Source organism: Stenella coeruleoalba (genome assembly GCF_951394435.1).
Source record: "Stenella coeruleoalba genome assembly, chromosome: 3".
NCBI lineage: Eukaryota > Metazoa > Chordata > Mammalia > Artiodactyla > Delphinidae > Stenella > Stenella coeruleoalba.
Genome location: NC_137148.1, coordinates 167802473 through 167825850, shown reverse-complemented (window position 1 = coordinate 167825850; position 23378 = coordinate 167802473). Strand labels below are relative to the sequence as shown.

At 53.8% G+C, this 23378-nt stretch overlaps 1 protein-coding gene across 1 annotated transcript in view; it reads right to left on the bottom strand.

Moving 5' to 3' along the window:
• Positions 1–23161, bottom strand: part of MYO1F (myosin IF) — a 31933-nt gene extending 8772 nt beyond the window's left edge. Inside the window, exons 1-19 of the mRNA XM_079915652.1 lie at positions 23084–23161; positions 14226–14363; positions 13736–13825; positions 13558–13652; positions 13081–13168; positions 12864–12953; positions 10797–10928; positions 10497–10631; positions 10125–10257; positions 9723–9919; positions 8886–8966; positions 8691–8777; positions 7780–7866; positions 7126–7293; positions 5872–5957; positions 2482–2563; positions 889–995; positions 342–440; positions 109–253 (exon numbers count right to left, since the gene is read on the bottom strand). Coding sequence (XP_079771778.1) covers positions 109–253; positions 342–440; positions 889–995; positions 2482–2563; positions 5872–5957; positions 7126–7293; positions 7780–7866; positions 8691–8777; positions 8886–8966; positions 9723–9919; positions 10125–10257; positions 10497–10631; positions 10797–10928; positions 12864–12953; positions 13081–13168; positions 13558–13652; positions 13736–13825; positions 14226–14363; positions 23084–23086 — 2043 coding nt within the window. The 5' untranslated portion in view covers positions 23087–23161. The remainder of the gene's footprint in view (positions 1–108; positions 254–341; positions 441–888; positions 996–2481; positions 2564–5871; positions 5958–7125; positions 7294–7779; positions 7867–8690; positions 8778–8885; positions 8967–9722; positions 9920–10124; positions 10258–10496; positions 10632–10796; positions 10929–12863; positions 12954–13080; positions 13169–13557; positions 13653–13735; positions 13826–14225; positions 14364–23083) is intronic.
• Between the last annotated feature and the right edge of the window lie 217 nt (positions 23162–23378).

Sequence of the window (23378 nt, the reverse complement as noted above, 5' to 3'; positions counted from 1 at the left end):
GAGGCTTGGAGGGGAGAGGAAGCATGCCCACAGTGGCACAGGGGCCTGAAGAGCAGGACCGTGCAGGTGATGCTGGTGTCTGTCTGTCTGTCTCTCACACACACTTACGGACTCAGGGTTCTTGACGAAGACCTTGGTGCTCCCCATCTGGTACTGGTCTGGCTCCATGTTGACCGCCCGCAGCAAGTGCTGGACCCCCTGACGCTCGTCCCCACGCCAGTGCGGCCACGTCTCGGGGGTCAGAATAGCATACCTGGAGGGGGAGAGCAGGGGAGGGTTTGAGCAGCTAGCAGGGCGGCTGGGTGTTGGGGCCAGGGTGTGTGTGGTGGAGGGCGCCTCACCTCTGCAGGAACTTGGCAAACTGGCGGCGGTAGGCGAAGCCTGCCCGGCGCACCCTGATGTTCTCCTTTAGGCCCAGATACTCCACCTGGTGCTTGACCCTGGAGGGAGGGCAGCCTGAGTCCCCTGGGAGTTGGGGGGAGGTGTCTGGATTCGTGCTGGAGGCAGTTTAGGGGGTGAGTTCTGAGGTCTAGGGAGGGAGGTTCACTGCTGGACACAGGGGCCTGCTTGAGGGTTAGTTTTGTGCATTGGGGGGGCCTCGGTTCTGGGGGATCTGTGTTCGGGGGTCAGTTTCAGTTTCAGGGGGTGGCACGTGGGGTTTGGGGAATGAGGAGGACTGTGTTAGTCCCTGGGGCATCCTACAGACAGTCTGGGGTCCTCCGTTGGGGTCTTGATCAGTGCTAGGTATAACCCTGGGGCCCTGAGGGGTTTTGCATTGGTCCTAGGGGTCGGCTTGGGTGAGCCCTTTGATGGGTCCCATGACCCTGGGGGGGTTGTGAAGGGAGGGTCAGCTGGTGTGGACTGGCCCAGGCGGGGCGGGGGTGTCACCTGTTCTCCTCCCAATCACGGGGCCTCTTGGTCTCGTTGGGCTTGATGCAGCGGATGTAGTGGGGGGTGCACCTCTTCAGCGTGGATACCAGGTCGTTGGCTTGTTTCTAAGGGAGCGGGGAGAAAGTGGGGGTGGGGAGCACAGATGGGACCCTCTGGCCCCTCTCTCTTCCCACCCTGAATACAAGAGACAGGACACACTGGCTGGGTGTGTGGCACCTGACGGACCACGGGCTCAGGTGTCCCTGGTCCATTCCATATGTGACTCTGTTAGCACACATCACATGGGGCTGATATCGTGCGTCTACCTGGCCCTCAAACCGAAAACCAGGAGCTCACATGTCTGCCATATTCACCACTTAGCCTGGCACATAATAAGTGCTCAGTGAACTTTTTTTTTAAATTAATTAATTTATTTTTGGCTGCGTTGGGTCTTCGTTGCTGCATGCGGCCTTGCTCTAGTTGTGACGAGCGGGGGCTACTGTTCGTTTGTGGTGCGCGGGCTTCTCCTTGCGGTGGCTTCTCTTGTTTAACGTTTGTTGATGGAGTAACTGAGCACGTGGGAACATGTTGCCCAGAAATTTCTGCTTGTCCTTTGGGGCACAGTACTTTGGAAGCAGAGAATCATGTGTGTGTGTCTGAGAGGCTAGGGTTGTGCATTTTAGTCCCTCAGGGGAGACTAGAAAGGAAATTATTCCAGGTGGGAGGATCGGGGGAGCGGCAGGAGAGACCCCGGTGTGTGATCACAGCTCTGGGCCAGTGACTGCGCCTCTCTGAGCCTTGGCCTGCCATCTGCCAGATGGGACTAAGTCCCACGTCTGTAAAATGTCTTGTGTTTGCTGCCAGCACTGATAAGTGCCCCATATATGGTTATTGAAATATTATTAGGATGGGACACCCATGTTCATAGCAGCACTATTCACAATAGCCAAAAGGTGAAAACAGCCCAAGTGTCCATCAGTGCAGGAATGGGTAAGAAAAAACGGTATATCCGTAAATGGAGTATTATTCAGCCTTAAAAAGGAAGGAAATTCTGACACATGCTTGAACCTTGAAGATATGCTCAGTGAAATAAACCAGTCACAAAAGGATAAATGCTGTCTGATTCCATTTATAGCAGGTCCCTAGAAGGGTCAAATCCATAGAGACAGGAACTAGATGGTGGGGGGCCAGGGGCTGGGGGAGGGGATGAGGAGTGAGTGTTTCATGGGGACGGAGTTTCAGTTTGGGAAGATGAGAAAGTTCTGGAGATGGATGGTGAGGGTGGTGGCACGAATGCAAACGTGCTTGGTGCTGCTGAGATGTATACTTAAAGATGGTTAAAATGGTAAATTTTATGTATATTTTACCACAATGAAGAAAAAAGTGACATGACCAAAATACCAAAAAAACAAAAAACATTAGGATGATGGTTCACTTCTGGATTTAGGGAGTTAGGAGGACATTAAGGAAGCTGGTCCAAGCTCCTTAACCCCAGAGCTGGATGAAGGCCCTGGTGAACAGAGGGTGCCAGAGGGAGGGGCAGAGGCCCTGGGATGGGGGAGGGATTGACCTTGGAATGAGGGAAATGGACCCATCCCTCCCCATGCCCACCTTGATCTTGGAGCCGGCTGTACTGGGGCGGCCCTTCTTTTCTACATCCAGCTTCTCGGGAAAGAGCATCCGGAGGAAGGCCCTGGGCAGGGATAGAGGGGAGGTCGGAGGTGCAGCTAGAACTTGGATGCCCTCCCAGAGGTGGGCTGTCTAGGTGCCTGGGACGCAGAGGACATGCTGTACAGTATGGTTCTTCCTTAATGCTAGGGGGTGTGATGGTGAGAATCAGAAAGTTGGTTTTGTCCTTCTGGTTCCTTGATTTATTTGTACTGTTACTTTTTCCTCCATGACCATGTATGACTTGGGTAGCAAGTAAAATAGAACAAAGTTAAGCTAAGTGATGCAGCATCTTGGGCAACAGGGGCAGATCCCCTGGGAGGAACCGTCTTACAGGCACAGGCTTGCACGTGTGTGCAAAGAAATATGGACAAGGATCTTGTCGCTGTAGCTCTGTTTGTGATAACCATAGATGGGCACAACCTAAGTGTCCATCAACAGGGGATCTGTTAAATTCACTCTGGTGAAACCAAGCAGGACCCTGTGGGGCCTTCCCGGAGACAGAATCCCCCGCCATGTCCCCTGCCTCTTGTTTTTAGAAAAGCTTTAGCCTCCCAGGCCTTCTCTGAGCAAATTTAATCAGGAAAGTGAGAACATGCAGAAACAAAGGAAAGCAGCCAAGCAAGACAAAATAATAATAGTTCAGCCGTAAAACAAAGTGAAGGACTTTTAGTTCCTCCTCAAGGGCCATAGATAATATCCTGAGCCATATCCTTGAGTTGTTTTGCAGATATTAAAACCCCCATCAGGTAGAAGAAGGTAATTATATGCTGACCACCAGTGCATAGACCCCAGATTGGCTGGAACCAGAAGGTTGATGATGGAGATTCCAGAAACATCACTCTGTTACCTCACCATCAGCCAATCAGAAAATTGTGCACGGACCTGATCACACACCCTGTGACCCTCTCCCTCACACTGTCTTTAAAGACCCTTCCCTGAAAGCTATCAGGGAGTTTGGGTCTTTTGAGTATGAGCTGCCTATTCTCCTTGCTTGGCCCTGCAATAAACGCTGTACTCTCCTTCACCACCACTTAGTGTCAGGGGGTTGGCTCTGCTGCGCATTGAGCGAGGGGCCCAAGTTCAGTTTGGTAACATTGTTACATTCACAGCTTCTTCCTCCTTCTCAGTGAGATCTTCCCTAACCACCATAACCCAGAAGAAGTGGACTGTTTAATAGATGCAGAGTATGTGTTTAGGGTGATGAAATGTTTCTGAACCTAATCGTGGTGATTGTCATACAACATTGTGAATGTACTTAATACTTAATGCCACTGAGCTGTATACTTTAAAACGGGTAGAAAGGTAAATTTTATATTTTGTGTATTTTATCACAATTAAAAGAAAGCAAAAAAAAAAAAAAATGAAAGCATGATGCCCTTCTCACTGTCTACCCCTTACCAACTTAGTTTTTCTCCACACTCGTCCCAGTGGTTCTCACACCTCAGTGGGCACCAGAATCACCAGGGAAGCTTGTTGAAACACAGATAGCTGGGCCTCGCCCCTGGGGGTTCTCATTCACAGGTCTGGGCTGGGGGCCAATAATTTCTAACAATAATTTCTGGTGATGCTGAGGGTGCTGGTCCAGGGACCCCACTTTGTGAACCACAGCTCTAACTCTGTGCTTTACAGTACGGCAGCCATGGGTCCCACGTGGTTCCTGAAGCCCTTATAACGTGGCCTGTCCAAACTGAGATATGCTGTGAGTGCGGACACACACACTGGATTTCAAAGAGTATGCAGGATGGAAAAAGAGAATGTAAGTATTTCATCAATAATTTTTTAGTACCGATTGCATATTAAAATGCTACTTTGGGTATACTGAGCTAAAGAAAACATTAAAAAAATTTCACCTGTTTTACTTTCTTAAAAAATTCTTTCACCGTTTAATATTCCACAGACAATTAGTTCTATGGTAAATCTCTTGCTACAATTCTGTTTTTTAAAAAGAACAAACCCTAGACGAAATCTGACCAGCAGATGTGTTTTGTTAGGTACACATAGCTTTCTTTTTTTCTTTCTTTCTTTTGTAAAATACACAAAACAACATACAATTTACCATTTAAATCATTTAAAAATGTACTATTCACTGGTATTAGGTACGTTTACATTGTTGTGTGACACCTTTTTACTTTTTAAGTGTGCTTACCAGAAAGTTTAAAACTACACGGGTGGCAGGAATGGGGATTGACTGCAATGTGGCATGAAGGATCTTTTGGGCGATGCACGTGTTCCAAACTGGATTGTGGTGAGGGTTGTACAACTCTGAACATTCACTAAAAACCATTTCTTAAAATGGATGCATTTAATGGTATGTAACTTATACCTGAATCAGGCCATTTAAAAATAACTATGTGTGTGGCTTCAGTTCTATTGGAGGTGGAATAATATTGGACAGCATCGTTCTACATCAGTGGTTCCCAAACTCTAATGTACCCATGACTCCTGGGGTCTTGCTAAAATGCAGATTCTGATTCAGTCCATCTGAGGTGGAGCCTAAGGCTCTATGTTTATAATCAGCTCAGAGGATGCTGACGTTATTGGTCTAGTAACCACACTTTCAGCACTATACGAACCACTGTCTTAGAACTTTCACTCATGCTATATTCTATTTGCCTTTTTTTTTTTTTTTTGGTATGCGGACCTCTCACTGTTGTGGCCTCTCCCATTACGGAGCACAGGCTCCGGACGCGCAGGCTCAGCGGCCATGGCTCACGGGCCCAGCCGCTCCGCAGCATGTGGGATCTTCCCGGACCGGGGCACGAACCCACGTCCCCTGCATCGAGGCGGACTCTCAACCACTGCGCCACCAGGGAAGCCCTCTATTTGCCTTTTTTTCCCTCTAGTTCAATGTCTGTCTCACCACTTGGCTGTCAGCTTGATGAGAGCAGCTGTGTTCTCTGACCTGTTCAGTCCTCTACCCCCAAAAGTTCAAATGATGCCTGGTACACAGCAGCGCTTGAATAAAATTTTGAGGTATAAAAAGATGGAACCCGGTATGCTGCTGTGATCAGGGAGATGGATCCATACATATTAATACAGAAAAATGCATAGCGAGATGTGTTTTCACTGCGTAGAAAGGGAAGCTGTCCACACCAGCACAGATGCTTGGGTTTGCAGAGGGCAGCGTTGGAAGGGCCATAAGGAACTGCTGTTAGGGCTCCCCCTGTGGACCTCGGGCTACTGTTTAATCAGAACCAGTCATTAGAAACACAGCCACCCCCCCCCCAAAGTTTATGGCGTGATGGGAGCTCTGGGGAAGACGAGGTGGTCTCTGGGCCTCCCCCGTCCCCACAAGGAGTTGCCCAGAGGCTCCCGCCTGGGACCACTCACTGCTCACTGGTCTGCATCAGCTCTATGAGGTCGGAGAAGAGGACATCACGGTTCCTCTCGCAGAAGCCGTTGACATCATAGGATACCTGGAGGAAGACGGCGTGGCGGGAGTGAGGGACTTAGGCAGAGGGTCGGGGGGGCGTCCTGTGGGGGCCTGCTCTGGGGTGAGAGGACTGGGTGGTGTCTACAGTTCAAAATAGGGGGTCGGGGGCAGCATGGACCTGGGGGCCCTGGAGGTCTGATGTTCAAGGTGGGGTTGGAGGGTTAGGGCTACAGTCTAGGTCAGAGGTGAGGGAAGATGGGGGTTACAGTCCAGATTAGGAGGCGGGGGCTGCAGGCTGGATCCGAGGGATGGGGAGGTGACAGTTAGAGCTCAGACTGGGGGGTGAGGGGCTGCAATCTTGGCAGGGGTGGGCCCCGGGGTTCCACGACTGAATTTGGTGTCAAAAGGTCAGATTGAGCATCTGTATTGGGGTTGGTTGGGGGGCAGGGGGCTGGGGGACTGTGTCAGGAGGGTTACAGCACTGGCTGGGGGCTGGTGGTGGTGGGGGCTTTGGCCAGGCTTGTGGGCTGGGTCTGCCATCCCCAAGGGTGGGGGGCCCTGCATAGTTCCTGTCTGGGCTACTTCCTGCTGAGGGAAAACGGGAGCTCCAGCCCATTTTAGGGATTGGTGGGCTGCAGTATGACCAGGGGACCCCTGAGGTTCTTCGCTGCCCATGTTAAGGTCAATGGGAGAGTCTTCAGTCTTGTAAGCTGGGGAGGGGGACCATGGCCAGGGTCGGAGGCCACTGGATTTCGAAAGCCTTGGCTAGGGGTCTGTAGGTAGGGGGCTCCAGCTTATCGTGCAGGCAGTGGCTGGCAACATGGCCCTGGGGACTCCAAGTTGAGATCAGAAGGAGGGGGGCTGTGTCCTGGTTCAGGGGGATAATGGGGCTAACAGCTCAGATTGGGGCTTGGGGGTCTGCTGCTTAATTTGGTGTCGATGGAGGGGGGAGTTTGTGTCCTGTAAGGGGGGGCGCTGTCCTGTTAGCTGCGAGAGCTGTGGGCTTGATCAGGGGCCAGTGGGCTCCACAGCCCTGGCTGAAGGGCCATGGGTTGGGGTGACAGGCCAGTTCTTGGGGGTCAGTGGGAGGGGGTCTGTGTTTTTGGCCAGTCGGGGGAGGGCTGGAGAAGGGGGTCGGTGGAGCTCTTCAGCCCTGGCTGGGGGTCTGGACCGAATCCCCCTGGGGCCCACGGGGCGGAGGTGGGGCGCACCTTGCCCGCGTAGTGGTGGATGACGAAGCCGGCACTCCAGCTGTTGAAGTGCTCGTGGGTGCCCACGGCCGCCTGCAGCTTCTGCAGCAGCGTCTGGTCGGCGCCGCCGCCCGTGGCGTGCATGGTGGCGCACACGTCGTCCAGGACGCTCATGATGCCCGGTGGGTTCTGCGGGAGCGGGCGTCGGGTCGGGTGGGTGGGCGGGGTGGGCGGGGCAGGGATCAGCCTGGCCCGGCCCTGCCCCCATCTCGCTCATTGGGGAGGGAGAGGAGAGGCCTCCGAATACAAGAGCAAAATGGTGCTGGTGGGGGGCCCAGCTCGCTGGTGCAGGATAGGGTGGGGGACCCCATAAGGGACCCATGCCTGTATCCCTTCCCCAGACTGAGATGGTGGGGGGACCCGTCAGCTTTGACCCCTCTATCCCCAGCAGCCTGCCTGGGGGGATGTTTGTTGAGTGAATAAGTGAAAGGTGAGCAGGTAAGCAGAGTGAATGGGCAAGGTGGCCGACAGGTATCGTCAGTGGGGCTCCATCTGCCCAAGGGGGAGCATGAGTGAGAAGGGCCTACGGGGGCTGGAACCGCCCCGGCTCTCCCAGCTCTCCCAAGCCCAGCTCCGGGGCCCAGTGAGAACCCCCAGATCTGCCCTGGCCCTCACCAGCTTGTTTTCGATGAGGTCACAGACGATTTTGTTGTTGAAGTACTGGATGGGGGTCCAGCGGATGCCCTCCTGTACGTACTCCTCCTGGTGGCGGCAAAGGGGGCAGGGATGGGACCAGGTGTCTGGGCAAAGGTGCCTGTGTTTCTAGAATTTGAGCTTCATGAGGATGGGTGAAGGAGGTGTGACAGATGTTCCCCCCCCCCCATATAACTCCTCTTCCCATCTCATCACTTAGGACTGTCTCTGATAACAAAGCCCATTCCCCCGTGTGGGGCAGGTCAGAAGGTTCCCCAGGGGTCCAAGAATTGAGCCCCAGTTGCCTGAAGTGTGACCTTCTCATGAATACATGCTATTTAGCTCTTTAAAAATAAATCCCTTTCTGGGGACTTCCTTGGCGGTCCAGTTGTTAAGACTCTGCGCTTCCACTTCAGGGGGCATGGGTTTCATCCCTGGTCGGGAAACTAAAATCCCACATGGAGTGGCCAAAAAAAAAGAATGGTGGTTTAAAAAAAAAAAAAATCCCTTTCTCACTTCCTCAGTCACGTCCTGGTATTTGCCCTGAAACCTAGTCTCAGGCTCTGCTTCTAAGGGACGGGTTGAATGAAAACAGCAGGGATTTTTGTCTGTCCTGTTCATGGAGGTCTCCCTAGCACTGCAGACAGTGCCTGGTACACAGCAGGTGCTCAATAAATAATTGAGGTGTGAAGGTGTGAACAAAGGAGCTATTCCCTAGCCCTTGTCAAACCTTCAGAGGCAGAAAACCTCTCCTGAAGGAAGGAGCTTGGACAGGTCAGCAGAGACAGGTGCCAGTGTGGGGCTGGGGTGTCCCCGGTTGCTTGGCAACCTTCATGGTCCTGCCCCCACCCCCAGTGTCCCCTGCTCCTGGCCACTTGGATGCCCTTGCCCACCTGTTCAGCCTTCAGGGTGAGTTCGATAAAGATCTGCTGTAGCTTCTCGTTGACGAAGTTGATGCAGAACTGCTCAAAGCCGTTTTTCTGCCAAGAGAGGGAAAGAATGCTTCCCTAAGTGGGCTGATACTGGAGGCTCCGGGGCCACTGGGCCACCCTAGAGTGGCCGTGGGCCGGTGGCAGTGTCATACGTACCTGGAAGATCTCAAAGCCGTAGATGTCAAGCACACCGATACTGTACTCCTCCTGGGGCTTCTGCATGGCACGGTTAATGGCCTGTGATGCGGTGGGGACACTAGGTGAGTGGCCTGCCGCTCTCTTGAAATGCTCTTAGCCATGTTCACAGGCTGGGTACCCTCCCACCAGTTTCTCTCCTGCCTTCCCCACCTCTGTGCATACCCATACCCCCATCGGTCATTCCTATGAGAAATCCAGGTGTGAGAACATCCGGGTTCCTGCCTTGGGAGCTGGCTCTGCCCCTTAACCACTCTGCACCTCTACTTTCTCATCTTTAAAATGGGTAACAGTAGCAACTCTCTTAGAGGTCTATTCTCTAAGAGTTAAATAAACTGATGCTTGGAAAACAGAACCACAGCGGACACGCATTAGGTGCTATGGAATGTTGGCTACTGCAGTCACTATTCTTGACCTTGACGCGTCCCATTCTCATTCACCCCCGTCTAGTCCATCACTTTGTCCTCCTGACAGGCCCCCCCCCCAACCTCGTGGCTCTCAAATGCACCCACCCCTGTCCATCCCGACAGCCCCCATCGCAGTCCAGGCCTGGACGTTTCCAATAGACCCCTCCTTCCTGGGCTCCACGCCACAGCCAGGAAGCCCCTAAATCTCCCATCAGATCACCTCCTGCCCTGTTTGATGCCTCCTACGGCTGGGCATTGGTGAGGTCATGCCCACCAACCGGTCATGACAGTCCAGACGCCGGCCCCGCCCCCCCGCCCCGCCGCTGGGCTGGTCCGAGCCCAGGGCCTGGTGCTGTCCCCGAGCTCCTCTCCCACCCCCAGCCCCACTTGCCTCTACGAGGAAGTCGAAGAGACGGGAGTAGAGCCCCTTGGCCAGAGCGTCCCGAGTGTAGGCCGCCTGCTCCACGTTCAAGGTCACGTCAATGGACTCGCTGCGCCCGCCCCAGCGGCTGTCCATCTTGCGGCTGGTCAGCTTCTCCTGCAGCCGCCCACTGTCAATGCCCAGGAGGTAGGCAGGGAAGGCCAAGACTGCCAGGTGATGGGGCGGGTGGGGGGAAGGGAGCAGTCGGTTGGGCTCTTGGGTTTTGTGTGAGCGCCCCCATCTCTCCCCATTATGCCCAGTGACACCGATCTTGTCCTCCTGGGACCTTACCCCTGGGGGGCCACCCAGGGAGGAAGCAGGTCACACAGGCATACACGCCTCCACCCCGCCCTCCACAGCACCCACACTCACGGTCTGCGCTCTCCACCCGGGCATAATTCCCATCTTCGCAGAAGCTGATGTTTCCCAAGTGCAAGATTCCCGCCACAAGCTGCAGGACCAGCTGCTGGACGTTGGCTGGGATCCCGATGACCTGCATGGCGCTCTGGGGGCACAACAGGGGCAGAGCCTGTGCCACAAGTCCCGACCTCCAGCCTGCCCCCTGGCTGAGGTTTTGGGGGCCATGGCACAGACTTGGGGAGTCAGGACACCTGGGCCTCTGTCCTGGCTCTTTCACTCATTGGCTCTGTAACCTTGGGCAAGTTCCTTCCCCTCTCTGGGCCTTGGTTTCCCAATTTGTAACACGGGAAGTTTCCCGGGGCTGGAGGGGCAGCTGGCGCTCACCAGAGTCTCGCTGAAGTCGCTCCGGTCATCGGTGCCGTCGACCTTGTAGGTGTCTGCTTGGTTGAGGTAGTAATAGTAGTCGGGGGTCATGAGTCCCAGGTTCTGCCGCTGCTCCTGAGAAGCCCCTTCCAGCAACTGGAGGACAAACGATCCTCACGCATGTGGTGATGGACCGGCACAGCCCTCGTAATCCCCGAGGCTCACTGTCGTGGGCTTCCAAATGCTGACCCTCCCACCGTCTCCCCCCGGGCTCCAGGTGGGGCTCCCTCTGCCCCAGCCCCACGGCCCCCTTCCGTGCACCTGGTAGTAGATGTGGAAGTTCCTCTCGTTTTCATTCTGCATGACCACTCGGGATTTCTCCAGCAAGAAGTTGGAGATCTTGCCCCCGTCTGGCTCCCCACCGCGGCTGAACTGGATCTCAAAGTACTTGCCCTGAACCCGAGAGAGTCACGTCAGCCCTCCCAGGGTCCCAGGGCTGCAGGTGAGGAAGGATTGGGGATCGGTCTTGTGAGCCTGGCCTCTTTGTAGCTCTTCCCCACGTGACCTCAAGTTGCTTTCCTCTCCTCACCTCCCACTTATTGTTCTTTTCACCAGCTCTTCCCTCCAGCCTTTGCTTAAGCTGTGTCCTGGGCCAGGAATGCCTTTTCCTCCCTCTCTGATGATTCAAGCCCTCACTTGGGGCATTTAGCCCTGTGCCTGGCACAGAGAAGTATCACAGTTTATTGACAGCTCCCCAGTCCCTTCATCATAACACAGAGGCCTCCATGTCTCTGTGGAATGCTACTGGTTCCAGTGATCCTGGGTGTATCCCATATGTTGTCCCTGAGCCCAGAGCAAGGGACCCACACCATCTTTGGTCTCTGACACCATCTGGGTTCCACTCTGGCTGGAGGTTGGAAGGCAGACAAGCCCCTTATTTCTCCTTTCTGCCACCTACATCCAATTACAATACAAATGACATCATCATACTACACAATTAAACACCTATAATGTATGACAAATACTTATTCTATTGTATAATAAAACTATATAAAATAAAATAGAATGACATATTTTTGAGAGTCATTCATGTTTTGGTGTGCATTAGTAGTTTGAAAACACAGACTGTGTGATTCCATTTATACGGAGTTCTAGAACTGCTGAAACTAATCCACGGTGAAAAAAGAAAATATCAGAGTGGTTGCTTCTGGGGTAAAGTAGGAGCAGAGATCAACTAGAAAGAGACAAGAGGGAATTTTCTGGAGAGATGGTGATGTTCTGTATATCAGTAGGGGTGTGGGTTGCACAGGTGTGTGCATTTGTCCAAACTCAGTGAATGGTCCCCTTCAGATTTATATATTTTGCTGTTACTTTAAAAGAAATAAAAGAGAACTGCAAAATTATATTGGACTATAATGATCTACATGCTGAAGTGTTTGGGGGGAAAGGTATGATGTCTACAGCTTAGTTTGCAGTGCATCAAAAAAAAAAAATGGATGACGACCGCTGGGCCTGTGCGTCTGGAGCCTGTGCTCCGCAATGAGAGAGGCCATAGCGGTGAGAGGCCCGCGTACCGCAAAAAAAAAAAAAAGAAAAAGGATGAATGGAGATACGATTGAGCAAGTATAGTAAACTATTAGTGGTAGAATCTAGGAGATGGGCATACAGGCGTTCACTGTAGTATTCATTCAACTTTTCCATGTATATGAAAAATTTTACAATAAAATGTTGGGGAAGCTACTTCAAATATAATTGTATTAGAAAATATGTTAGAAAATAAAACTAGAGCTAATAACTATAACTAATAATATTTAGGGAAATTAAAAAACATCACTAGTGTCGTAATTCGTTAATCCAGTTCCACGTTCAGGCATTTACTGAAATTATCGAGGTCTATGAGATGGATATTAACATCATCCCCATCCCAGCAGAGGAGCCCCACAAGGTTACATTGTTTTTCTTTGTCCAAGCCACACTTCTAAGCCGTGACAGAAACGGATGACAAATCCAATTCCGTTTACCTACTCTGTCCTCCATTAGGCTCAGCATGGACCTGACACAAAGAAGGTCCAAGAACCATATGATGAAAGAAAGAATGAATGAGGGAATACATGGGACCTGAAATGTGAATAGGAACAGACGTAGCCTGGTTGCAGTCGGGGGAGGAGTGTTCTTGAACACTACACAGACATGTCATGGCCTCCACAGATATGCTGATGGGGGACTCTTTTTCAGATGAACCATGAACAGGAAATGAGTCTCCCAGTAAGGAGCAGTATTTCCTGTATTCTTGAGAATACAGGTGGGAGAGAGAGAGAGAGAGAGAGGGGGAGGTCAGTGAGTCAGTGTGGAGGGAGCATGTGCTCCAAGCAGGCTGCAGAGACTCACAAAGCGACTGGAATTATTGTTGCGCACAGTCTTGGCATTGCCAAAGGCTTCCAGCAGTGGGTTTGATTGCAGGATGATGTCCTTCACATGCTGGGGAAAGAAGCAGGTGGGGGTGGGAAGAGGTCAGACTGACGGGGGGTGTGGGAGCTCAGGGTGGGGGGGATGAAATACCGTGCAGAGTGGGGAAGACTCAGCCCTTCTTTCTGTTTCGCCTTACCTGGACCTTCTGGCCTCCGCCCGACACCTTGGAGATGTAGCCCATGATGTATTTAGCTGCCACCGTCTTCCCAGCTCCACTCTCTCCACTGGGGATGGGTGAGGGAAGGAGTCATGAGTGACCAGGGGGTGGGGGAATTGCTCTTTCAACTGTCTGATCAATCATTCATTCATTCACTGAATGAATGACACCTACTGTGTACCAGGCAATAGTCCAGGCACTGGGGATACAATAGTGAACAAGGCAGATCCAAGTGCCTGTCTTCCTGACATTTAGATGGGACAGATGGGCGATAACAGAATGAATACATAAAATATATCATGGGTCAGATGGTGACAAGAAAAGTAAAGCAGGGCCAGAGGCGGAGAGGGGCAACAAGGCTCTGTTTGGATCAGGAGTTCCTAGTACCCCTCCCTGGGGTGATGATGCTGTTTTAGCGGGACCTGGGCACGAGGGTCTGGGACCCCCACTCCGTACCTGATGATGACACACTGGTTCTCACAGTCAATGAGCATGTTCCGGTACATGTTGTCTGTGAGGGCATAGATGTGCGGGGGATTCTCGTACTGGGCCTGGCGGGGGAGGTCTGGGCTCAGCCTAGGGCTAGGGCCCTGGGGGTCCTGGGGCTGTGCCTCCCACCCGGCCCCGGCCTCACCGCGCCCTGGTAGAGGTCGATCTCACGGTCTGTGAAGTAGGGCATCTGCTTGAAGGGGTTTACGGAGATGAGCACGGAGCCGATGTAGGTCTGGTTGGGGGAGGGTTAAGGGCCATGCAGTGTCCCAGCAGGCTTTGTCCCTCAGATGCACCCTGGGTCTCTTAGGAAAAAACTGATCTGGATCCAGAATGGGGAGAATAGAATATGCTGTGGCTGAGCTATCCCTGGGGCAGAGGGAGCAGTGAGGGCCAGGGCCACCCCCAACCGGGGCCCTGCTGTCACTCCGCTGTCCCCTGTCCTAACACCTAGCGCTCTTACTGCCCATCCCCCCACCCCATTCCTGTGCTCAGTTATGTGTGTCCCTTCCATGCTTCAGTCCCTCTGCCATCCTTCTCTGCTCTCATCCGCACACCGTCTCTCCATCCATTGGTCAGTCATCCTCCTGTCCCTCTGTCTTTCGTCTGCCCACCCCGCCCGCGGCCCAGGGTACAAAGATGTAGTCGTCCATGAAGCGCTTGCGGAGGTTGCCCACGATGGCGTCCTCGGTGATCTGGGGCAGCAGCACCATGTCGTCCACACCACTCTGCTTCACGTTGTGGCTCTGCCAGTGGAAACGCTCCTTGCTGCCCTGGGGGTGGGGGCCGCGGGGTGGCGGTGAGCCCCTGCAGGGGGCGTGGCGGGGGATGGTGCCTCAGCACCCCCTGCTGGCTCACCTCCATCAGCAGCTTCTGATGCTGTCCCCTTCCCCACCACCTCCCTTCCTTCTTCTGCGTCTCCGGGACACCAGGAGAGGCAGGCAAGGTCTAGTCCCAAAGGAGGAGGCCAGACAGAATGACAGCTCGGATACATCCCTCAACCCTCTCTTTTGGTCCCTCCATGCTTCCACTTAGTATCCCGTTGCCATAGAGGAGACAGTGATGCCTGGCCCAGCAGGGCAGAGTGTGCTTGGGACTCTGGTGGCTGTGGGAGGAGAGGAGGGTATCAGAGAAGGCTTGATGGCGGAGTCCCCACCCTGCTTCTCACGTCCCCAGCCCCGCTCTCCCTACCTTGGCCCAGGCTGAGTCCCTGACTTCTCCATGGCATTTGACCTGCTGCCACCCCTTCCACCTGGAGATGGATTCCTTCCTCCCATTCCCATCCTCCTCCCTCGGGGTCATCCTAGCCCATCCCTCTGAGATTCTCTCAGCCACCATGTGTCTGTGATCTCTGCTTCTGTGCCTGGCTGGGACTCTGGTCCTCAGCTCGCACAGCCTTCCCACCACCCCTGCCGTGGGCTTCTCCATCCTCAGAGAGTCAGCTCCTGCACCTTCCCAGGCTCCCACTTTGCCTTCTCATTTCCTCCCTCAGCTTTTCTTCAGATGACACCTTCCTTAGGCCCCAACGAGGAGACTCAGACACAGGTGCTCCTCAAAACCCTTCCTCCAGGAAGCCTGCCAGGAATGCTCTCTCCTTTCAGCCCAAATGAACTCATCCAGTGCCTAAAACACTCAAGCACACTGGCTCTCTCAGGCCCCCTCTGCCTCCATTCAATATACCCCTGTCATGGAGGAGTCCAGCACACAGAGTGATGGTGGCTTGGAGCTCTCCTGTCTGGTGAACTCATGCTCAGACAAGATGTCCCTCCTCTGGGAAGCCCCTTACCCGCCCCAGACCTGGAGCTCCTGGAGGGCAGGGATTGGGATTGAGTCCTTGCTAGTCCCAGCAGGGAGGACCTATCGAACAAACAAGGGACAAGGGCAAAGAAAGAAACCCAGCTTCAGAGGAAAAACCCCCAAGAGCAAAGATGCTGGGAACCAAAGTCAAGTCTTCAAAGATGACCACGGTTTGCCAGGCAGATTCTGGGGAATGGAGATGGTGCGCTGGGCCCATCTGGGAAGGAATTCAGGCAGGGATCGAGCAGGAGGGTCAGCATGGGCAACTGTAGGGCAGAGGTGGATGAGAAGCCAGTCTCACCTGGGGGCACTGGGGAGCCACAGAAAGTTCCTGAGCAGGGGAGGTGCTTGCTCAAATTCTGGACATGCTGACAACCCTGGGGGCATTCGTGGAAGAATATCCACAGACACTAAGTGAGCCCAGTCTTTGGTGTGGAGTAGATCTGGGTTCTAATCCTGGCTGTGTGACCTAACAGTGCTCAGAGCTTCAGTGGCCTCATCTGGAAAATGTGAGAAGCAGCCTCACTTCCCAGGGTTGATGTGAGGGATTAATGGCTTTGGGGAAAAAAGTGGGGTAGGAGGATGATCCCCGGGCAGAGGGACACTTGACAGAATTAATATTCACCAAGAATCTACAACCTGCCTGTTGCTGGAGGCAGGTGTCACCAGTATTACTGGCAATCCTCACAGCAGTTCAGTGTGGTGTAGGCTAGGAGGGAGACTGGGACTTGAGAAGTATTTGACCCTTGACCAAGGATGCAGCGAAACTGTTTCCAAGGATGTGGGATTCGAATCTGGGTCCATCTGACAGCAAAGGCTAGGTTCTTGCATCCATGCTCATGAGAGGTTGCGACCCAAGGGGTGTTTGGGGTGGGATGTGAAAGCCGAGAAAGGTTTTTTTTTTTTTGTTTGTTTGTTTTTTTTGCGGTACACGGGCCTCTCACTGTTGTGGCCTCTCCCGTTGTGGAGCACAGGCTCCGGATGCGCAGGCTCAGCGGCCATGGCTCACGGGCCCAGCCGCTCCGCGGCATGTGGGGTCTTCCCGGACCGGGGCACGAACCCGTGTCCCCTGCATCGGCAGGCGGACTCTCAACCACTGCGCCACCAGGGAAGCCCCGAGAAAGGTTTTGATCAAGAGCAGGGAGAAAGGGTTCACCAGGCAGAGTGAACTGCCTGGGCAAATGTGCAGAGGTGTGACCGAAGCAGGAAGAGAATTCAGAGGAGGGGGGTGGGCAGGGCTCAAACCCCTGAGACTGCTTCCAGCCTGAATATTGAGAGTGAGGTTTTCATATGACAAATACCATCTCATTTCTCTGTCTATGGCTTCCCATCATTGCCACCTCCATGCATCCACTCTACAAAGAATTCCTGAGCACCTACTTTGTGCCGGTAACTTAGGACTTTGGGAGGAACTCTTTCAGTGCCTCACCGTGTTGCCTCTAAGCCTTTGCACAGGCTGAGCCCTCTGCCCAGAACACCCTTCCTGCCTGGCTAATGCCAACCCATGCCTTAAGGCTTGGCTCAGGGGACACCTCCTCCGAGAAGACCTCCCTGACTCCAGGACAGGTCAGGTGCTCCCTCGGAACCCCCCAGCCCCCAGGCATCCCTCACCATAGCCCCATCCACGTTCTGGACGTCATGCACAGTAGCTGGGCTGTACTGCTCCTGGGGGCACTTTAAGAATTGTGGTGGAATTCCCTGGTGGTCCAGCGGTTAGGACTCCACACTCCCACTGCATGGGGCAGGGGTTCAATCCCTGGTTGGGGAACTAAGATCCCTCATGCTGCAAGGCGCGGCCAAAGGAAAAAGAATCGTGGGAGCATATTTGGTTGTTCCAGGGATGGGGACATGGCTGGGGACATGGCTGGCATTTAAGGGGGCCATAGGTCCCCTTAAATTTGCACATGTACCTAATTACATTATTTTACAAATACATAATCGTCCTGCCCTCAGCTCCTCACCCCAACCCAGCAGAAGTTCATGTAAGTGACAAACCTGTTTATAACCATTGGAACCGAGAACCAAAACCTATTTTATGTATAAACAGAAGACCTATGTATTTTTTGCATGGTTGATACCCACTGCATTTTACAGGAAAGTTGCTATTGCGTAGCAAGGGAGGATTTAGTTTTGTTCAGATTTCACTAAGAAATGTCCAGCATTCGGAAGCTCATGCTGCTAGTGAGGTTAACGTGTCCTGCTTGTGGCGGGGGGGCTGTCTCGCTCGCTGAGACGCACCTGTGTCCAGGTGTGAGCACCTGGCCACTCCAGTGGACGTTCTTGGGCCACTGGCCTGAGCACTTTCATCTTTCCATGCAATTTTATTCTAAATAACTTTCTCCTCGCCTTGCAGGGGGCCACATTAAGTGTTTTCGGAAGATGGAAGTCTGTGTGTTTCACTATTCCATTTCAGCATTTCAAGGGCACCTGCCAGGATGCTTGTTATAAGAAGGGGGTGCTGGATGTGATGCTCTGAGAACCCCAGGATGCAGTGGGAAGGGTGGGGTGGTGGGAAGACAAGGTTGTGAGAGCAGGAGGACGGAGATGTTGGCAAATGTGCCCAGGGCAGAGGCTGAGGTTGGAGGAAGCCAGGACCTGGGGAGGCCTGGAGGTGACAGGGGCTGGTTGGGAGAAGCAGGGAACTGTTGACCGGACCCCCAGCTGCTGAAGAACTTCCACGCTCACTGGAGACTCAGAGGGACCCCATGGAGAGCGTTGTTGACCTCAGGGTCAGAAGTCGGATCTAGAGGTCAGGGAGAGAGGACTGCTTTTGGGGAAGAGGGAAAGAGACTTCGGGGAGAGGAAGGGTCAGGGGAGTGTATTTCCTGTTTTCAAGATGGGGAGGCTCTCCAGTGTGTTGGTGAGAAGAACCCATGTAATTCGAAATTCAGGGGTGAAGTGGTGTCATTCACGGACATGGTGGGGTTGCTCGTTCCCTGAGTTGGTGTGGGGAGGTTGGGTAGGGGTGTGTAGGGGGAACTGGAAGTGGATTCTCTCTCTGGAGACCTCAAGGGGTGGGGCTTGGGTGGTAACCATGGTAACCGAGAACCATACATAACAATAGTTCACACCCCACTGGCACTTATTCTGCGCCAGACTCTGGTTTAAGCTTTTTTCAGTGAATTACCTCACTGCATCCTCTGGGCACATGCCGAGGTCAGTACTCTGATTAGGTCCATTTTGTGGAAGAGAAAACTGTGGCCCAGAGAGGTTAGGTGTCCTCCGCAAGGTCACACAGCAGGAAGGGAAGCCGGGTCTATGTCGGGGCTGGGGGGTGGCCGGGGTTTGTTCTTCAGGTCATATGAGGACAAGGAGAAGACAAGATTGGTCCTGTCCACGGTTTCCCCTTTGGGGTCACCCCAGTCCCCATGCTCTTGGGACCCTCAGGCTCACCTGAGACTCAAGACCACTTCCTTTCTCTGAGGTCAGAAGCCCCGAGGCTGGCTGTGTCTGGCTGGCTCTCCTGACCCCGAGGACTTGGTTCCTCTTCCTGTCCCTTCCTCCTTCCCCCACCCAGTTGAGTGGGCCTCTGCCTCTAGTGGTCCCTGTTATCTCTCCCTCTGTGTCCCGCCCCAGGCACCCGGGACCCCCAGATCCATCCTAGCTCTATGTGATCACAAAAACCACGGGGTTGTTTGTGGCAGAGCGAGAGGTTTTCCTCAAGAGGGTACAGTGTGAGGGAGGAGAGTCGACGATTTTGGCAAGGGATGGATTGGGTGTGAGGCCTGGCTTAACAGTCGGCTCCGTTGACCCCAGGGAGGCCACTTCATTTCTCCAAGCCTCAGTTGCTCCATCTGTAAGATGGATTCCATAATAAATCTCCTCTGTGGGTTTGCTAGGGGAAATAAATGAGCCAGTGCTGAGAAAAGATGCACTGGGGTGCCTCAGGAAATGGCAGCCGGTGGCCCCAAGAGCACTTAATAGAAGTGATCAGTGGCTTGACAGGATAGAGGAGCTGGTCGATGTAGACTCGTTGAATGAATAAATGAACGAAGTATCATTGGGATGAGACTGCCCCCTGCCCTGTGTCATGGGTGTCCATCTCTCTGTGACCCCCAAGTCTCCAACCGTCAAGTTGAAGCTGTTTGTTCCTTCCTTGGAGGGTGAGGGTACCACAAAGAGGTTGTGGTCATAGTTGACCGCAAGTCAAGGATGACTCAACTGGCTGGGGTTCTTGTGAAAGATAGTCAGGGGTCAGAGGTGGCTGGGATGGGAGTGGGGACGTAGATTCTAACTTCAGCTCTTCAGAGAGGCTCCCCTCAACCCACCGCAGAGGGTGTGGAGGGGTGGAGCTTCCCTGGTGCCAAAGGAGGGAGGGCCAAGGTGATGGCTCCTGTGGGGCTGGGGCATTGGGGCCCTCTAGTGAACACACTTCCTGAGCCCCTACTGTGCACGGAAGTAGGTGGGGACCAGGCCTAGACTCTGCCCTTGAGTAGTTCAGAAGCAAGTTGCCCAGAGGAGACAGTGATCCCAGTCAGACGGTGCTAAGGAGAGCTGAGGCAATCAGAGAAGGCTTCCTGTAGGAGGCAGGCTTTGCAACATGAACGTCCCAGACCGTGTCAGGGGTGGCAGCAGGAGCCATGGGCCAGGAAGGCCTTGGGTGTGTGTGGGACACCAGGATCCTAGTTTCTTTGGAATAGAGAATGAGGCAGGGGTGGGCAGCCTGGAGAGTATGGGGGTCAGCCCACACCCCCAGGTGGCCTCTTACCTGGCAGGAGGAGGAGGAGGTTGTAGGTCAAGGTGGCTGTTAAAAGTGTGACCCTGGGGATCACTGAGTTGAAATCCTCTGCTATTTTGGGTTGTACGGCAGCTCGCCTAGCCTCTCTGCCTCTGTTTTCTCATCAGGCAAATGGGAATATTGAGGGCCATGGACCTCACGGGGCAGTTGTGCAGATTCAACAAGGCCAAGCTTGTCAAGAAGAAACACTAGCTTCCCTCCATCGGCAGCAGCAGCAGCAGCGGCAGCCTGAAGCTGGCCGATCCCACAGGCACGGGGCACAGGGTCAGGAGGAAGGGCTGGATGAGGGTTTTGCAACTTTGCCCTAACTGCTCTGGCCTCCCTGTTCCTGGGTGGTGATGAGCAAAGCCCCAGACTGGAGAAAACAACGAAACAGCCACTTCCTTCCTCGCCGGGGTCCTGTGCACTGTGGCTGCCAGCCAGCAGAGAGGCAGAGGCGAAGCTGCTCTCCAGCCCTGGCCACGCCCTGGCCCCCCGGTGTGCCCCTGGAGCCTTGGTCCTACTCAGTGGGGTTCTGGGGCTACACCCTGTGTCTGTACACCATGCAAACAACATTCTCGTCTCTAAAGGCTCTCAGGTCTCCCCCTCCCTTGGGAGGGGTGTCTCAGTTTTCTTTTGGCCTAAACAGAGGCTGTTCCCCAACATGTGGGGACCCTTGTCCTTCTAGAGTCTTTCTTCCTAATTCTCTCTTGACCTCCCAGCCTTTTCCATCCATCCCCATGGCCGCCGCCCCTCGGTCAAGCAGCCGCATCACTGGTCTCCCTGCTTTATATCTGTACTTTCAGAACAACCACGATTACCCTCAGGTCACCACCATTATCAACCGAGGACAACAGATGGCTGCCTGTACCTGCCCCCCCAACCAAACCCCAAAAGAAACTGCTGATAACCTCAATGCCAGCACCACCAGCTCACATCAGACAGAAAAACAGACGGATTCCACCACCTGTTTCCCCATCATCACTCACCACCATCACCACTTATTATCACCAGCACCAACAACCCATAATAACCAACCACCATTGACAGGAACAACCGCGATTGCAAGATACTAGCCATCAACAACCACACATGACCCCTTAAAGCAGCAGTCAACCATACCCCTTTCCAAAACCAGGGACGCACCACCACTAGTCCCAAGACCGTCACCCCAAATCAGCAATGAACGACCAACGGCAAACAAACATCATCGTGACCAGCTGACTTCAAAGGATGGCCAGCTGCCATCGTTCCACAGATCAACCCTCCAGCTGAAGACAACCAACCGCCAACCACCAACATTCAACACTCGCCAGCACCAAAAGCAACCATTACTATCACCAGCCCACCCACGAGAACCGTGGGCACCACCAACTTGGGACAACTGACAGCAATGACCACCATCACAGCCAATGGCACCAACAACCCAACTCCTCTACGGGAACCAAGAAGGAGGCACATCCACCCACCACCACCGCTAACCCCCACCGTGAATGAGCGTCACCCACAGCGGCAGTTACCGTGCATTGAGCACGTATTATGTGCTCTTTAAAGCACTTTACGAACATCGTTTCACTGAATCTTTCGACACTCTTCCTGGCACCCATGACACCTCCAGGAAGATGTCAGCACCCCTAGACAGAGGGATTGGCCTCATGGATGGATTCCACTTTTTTTTTTTTTCTCTCTCTGTGGTCCTCTTGCATGAGTTTCTCCCTTCCCAGACACGGTTGGCCAAGCAAATCATTGACTAAGCATTTCACACAGCTTCCTCAAGAGGGGCTGCTTTTCTCTCAAGTAGCAAATCATTTCCTGTGTTCTTTTGATCAAGGAGTCTACCTGGCTTGGCTCTGTCTGGGAAGAGTTTCCATCCCAAGCCCAGAGCTCTAGCTGGTGGTTTGCTTGTGAATTAATCAAAGGGGTCCTTGGACAGTGATGCCCAATTTATCACTGACTTTCTGAAATAAGACATTCTCTCTCAGGCTAAGGCAATCCTTGCCTCCACCTTGGTTAGCCGCCTGCCGCAACTGCCAGAAACACTACAGGTGTCACCACCAGCTCTGTGACTGTCCCAGCCACCCACCCTCATTAACAGAATGACAAAAAATGAAAGCTGAAGTGGTTTGCAGAGGCACGGAGTCGTGGAGTGACATAGCCAGCCCAGGCTCCCTCTTGATGTGTGTGACATGATGCTACTGCATCTAGACCCAGGACCATGACAGTCTCCCCAACCCTGTCACCACAGTCATCATCAGACCTCAGTCTCCCCAGGTGGCAATGCTTCTGGCTGCAGTGTTTTTCCCTGCCACCCTCCCGGAGAAGGGTACCGGCGGTGGGACGGACATGCTGCATCTCACCAACTCCTGCTTCTGTGATTGCTACAGCCAGACCACCCCGTCGCCCACACCAGCATGCTGTCACGCCACCATCACTGCAACCCACCGCCCATGTGACCCATCTGACACAGCTTCCCCTCCCAGCTGTGGACGCAGAGGGGCTGAATCCCAAACCCTCTGAACGTTCCAGTGGAGAGATTCCCCCAGACACCTTCCACATCTTGACAAACTTCCAAATATGACATATGTGGGAACTGAGACTCACAGAGGGGAAGTGACTTGCCCAAGGCCACACAGGAAGGTGAGGCACCAAACTCGGCTGGGAACTGGGTTCCCTAAGCCCCAGGAAAGGGATCTGTCCCTGTCCCTGCAGGCACTGTGTGATCCCTTAGGACCATCTTCTGTCCTCCAGTTACTGCTCCGTCCTTTGGTGCCCCATCCCCATTCTGGCATCCTGTCCACCAGCCGATGGGAGTTTGGTCCCCTGTGAGGGATGCTGGCAGCACCTGAGCTGCACAGAGGGACCCCAAAGGGTCTGCTGTGCCCATTCTCATCATCCCACTTTCTGATGGTGGCCTCTAGGTGCCTCCACCTGGCTGGTGCCGCCACCCCTGCACTTGAGGGCCCACCCTGAAGGACTTACCATGGTGGGGGCTGGTGTCTGGGTCCCTGGGGGATGTCTGAATGGGTCGTGGCAGGGATGCAGGCTCAGGGGGCTCCAGGGGGCGGCTTGGGCATGGCCCTGTTCCTGCTGCTTCAGCGGACTCCCAGACCTAGTTCCTCTTATGACAGCCCCCTTCTCACTTCCTTTGGCGGGAGGGGCCGCGACTAGAGGGGAGGGAAGCTGGGCCTGGGGGGCGGGGAGAGAGCCCAGGCAGGGCCGAGGGAGCTGGTTGTTTGGGGCTCTGAGCCTGAAGGGAGAGCTTAAGGATGGATGA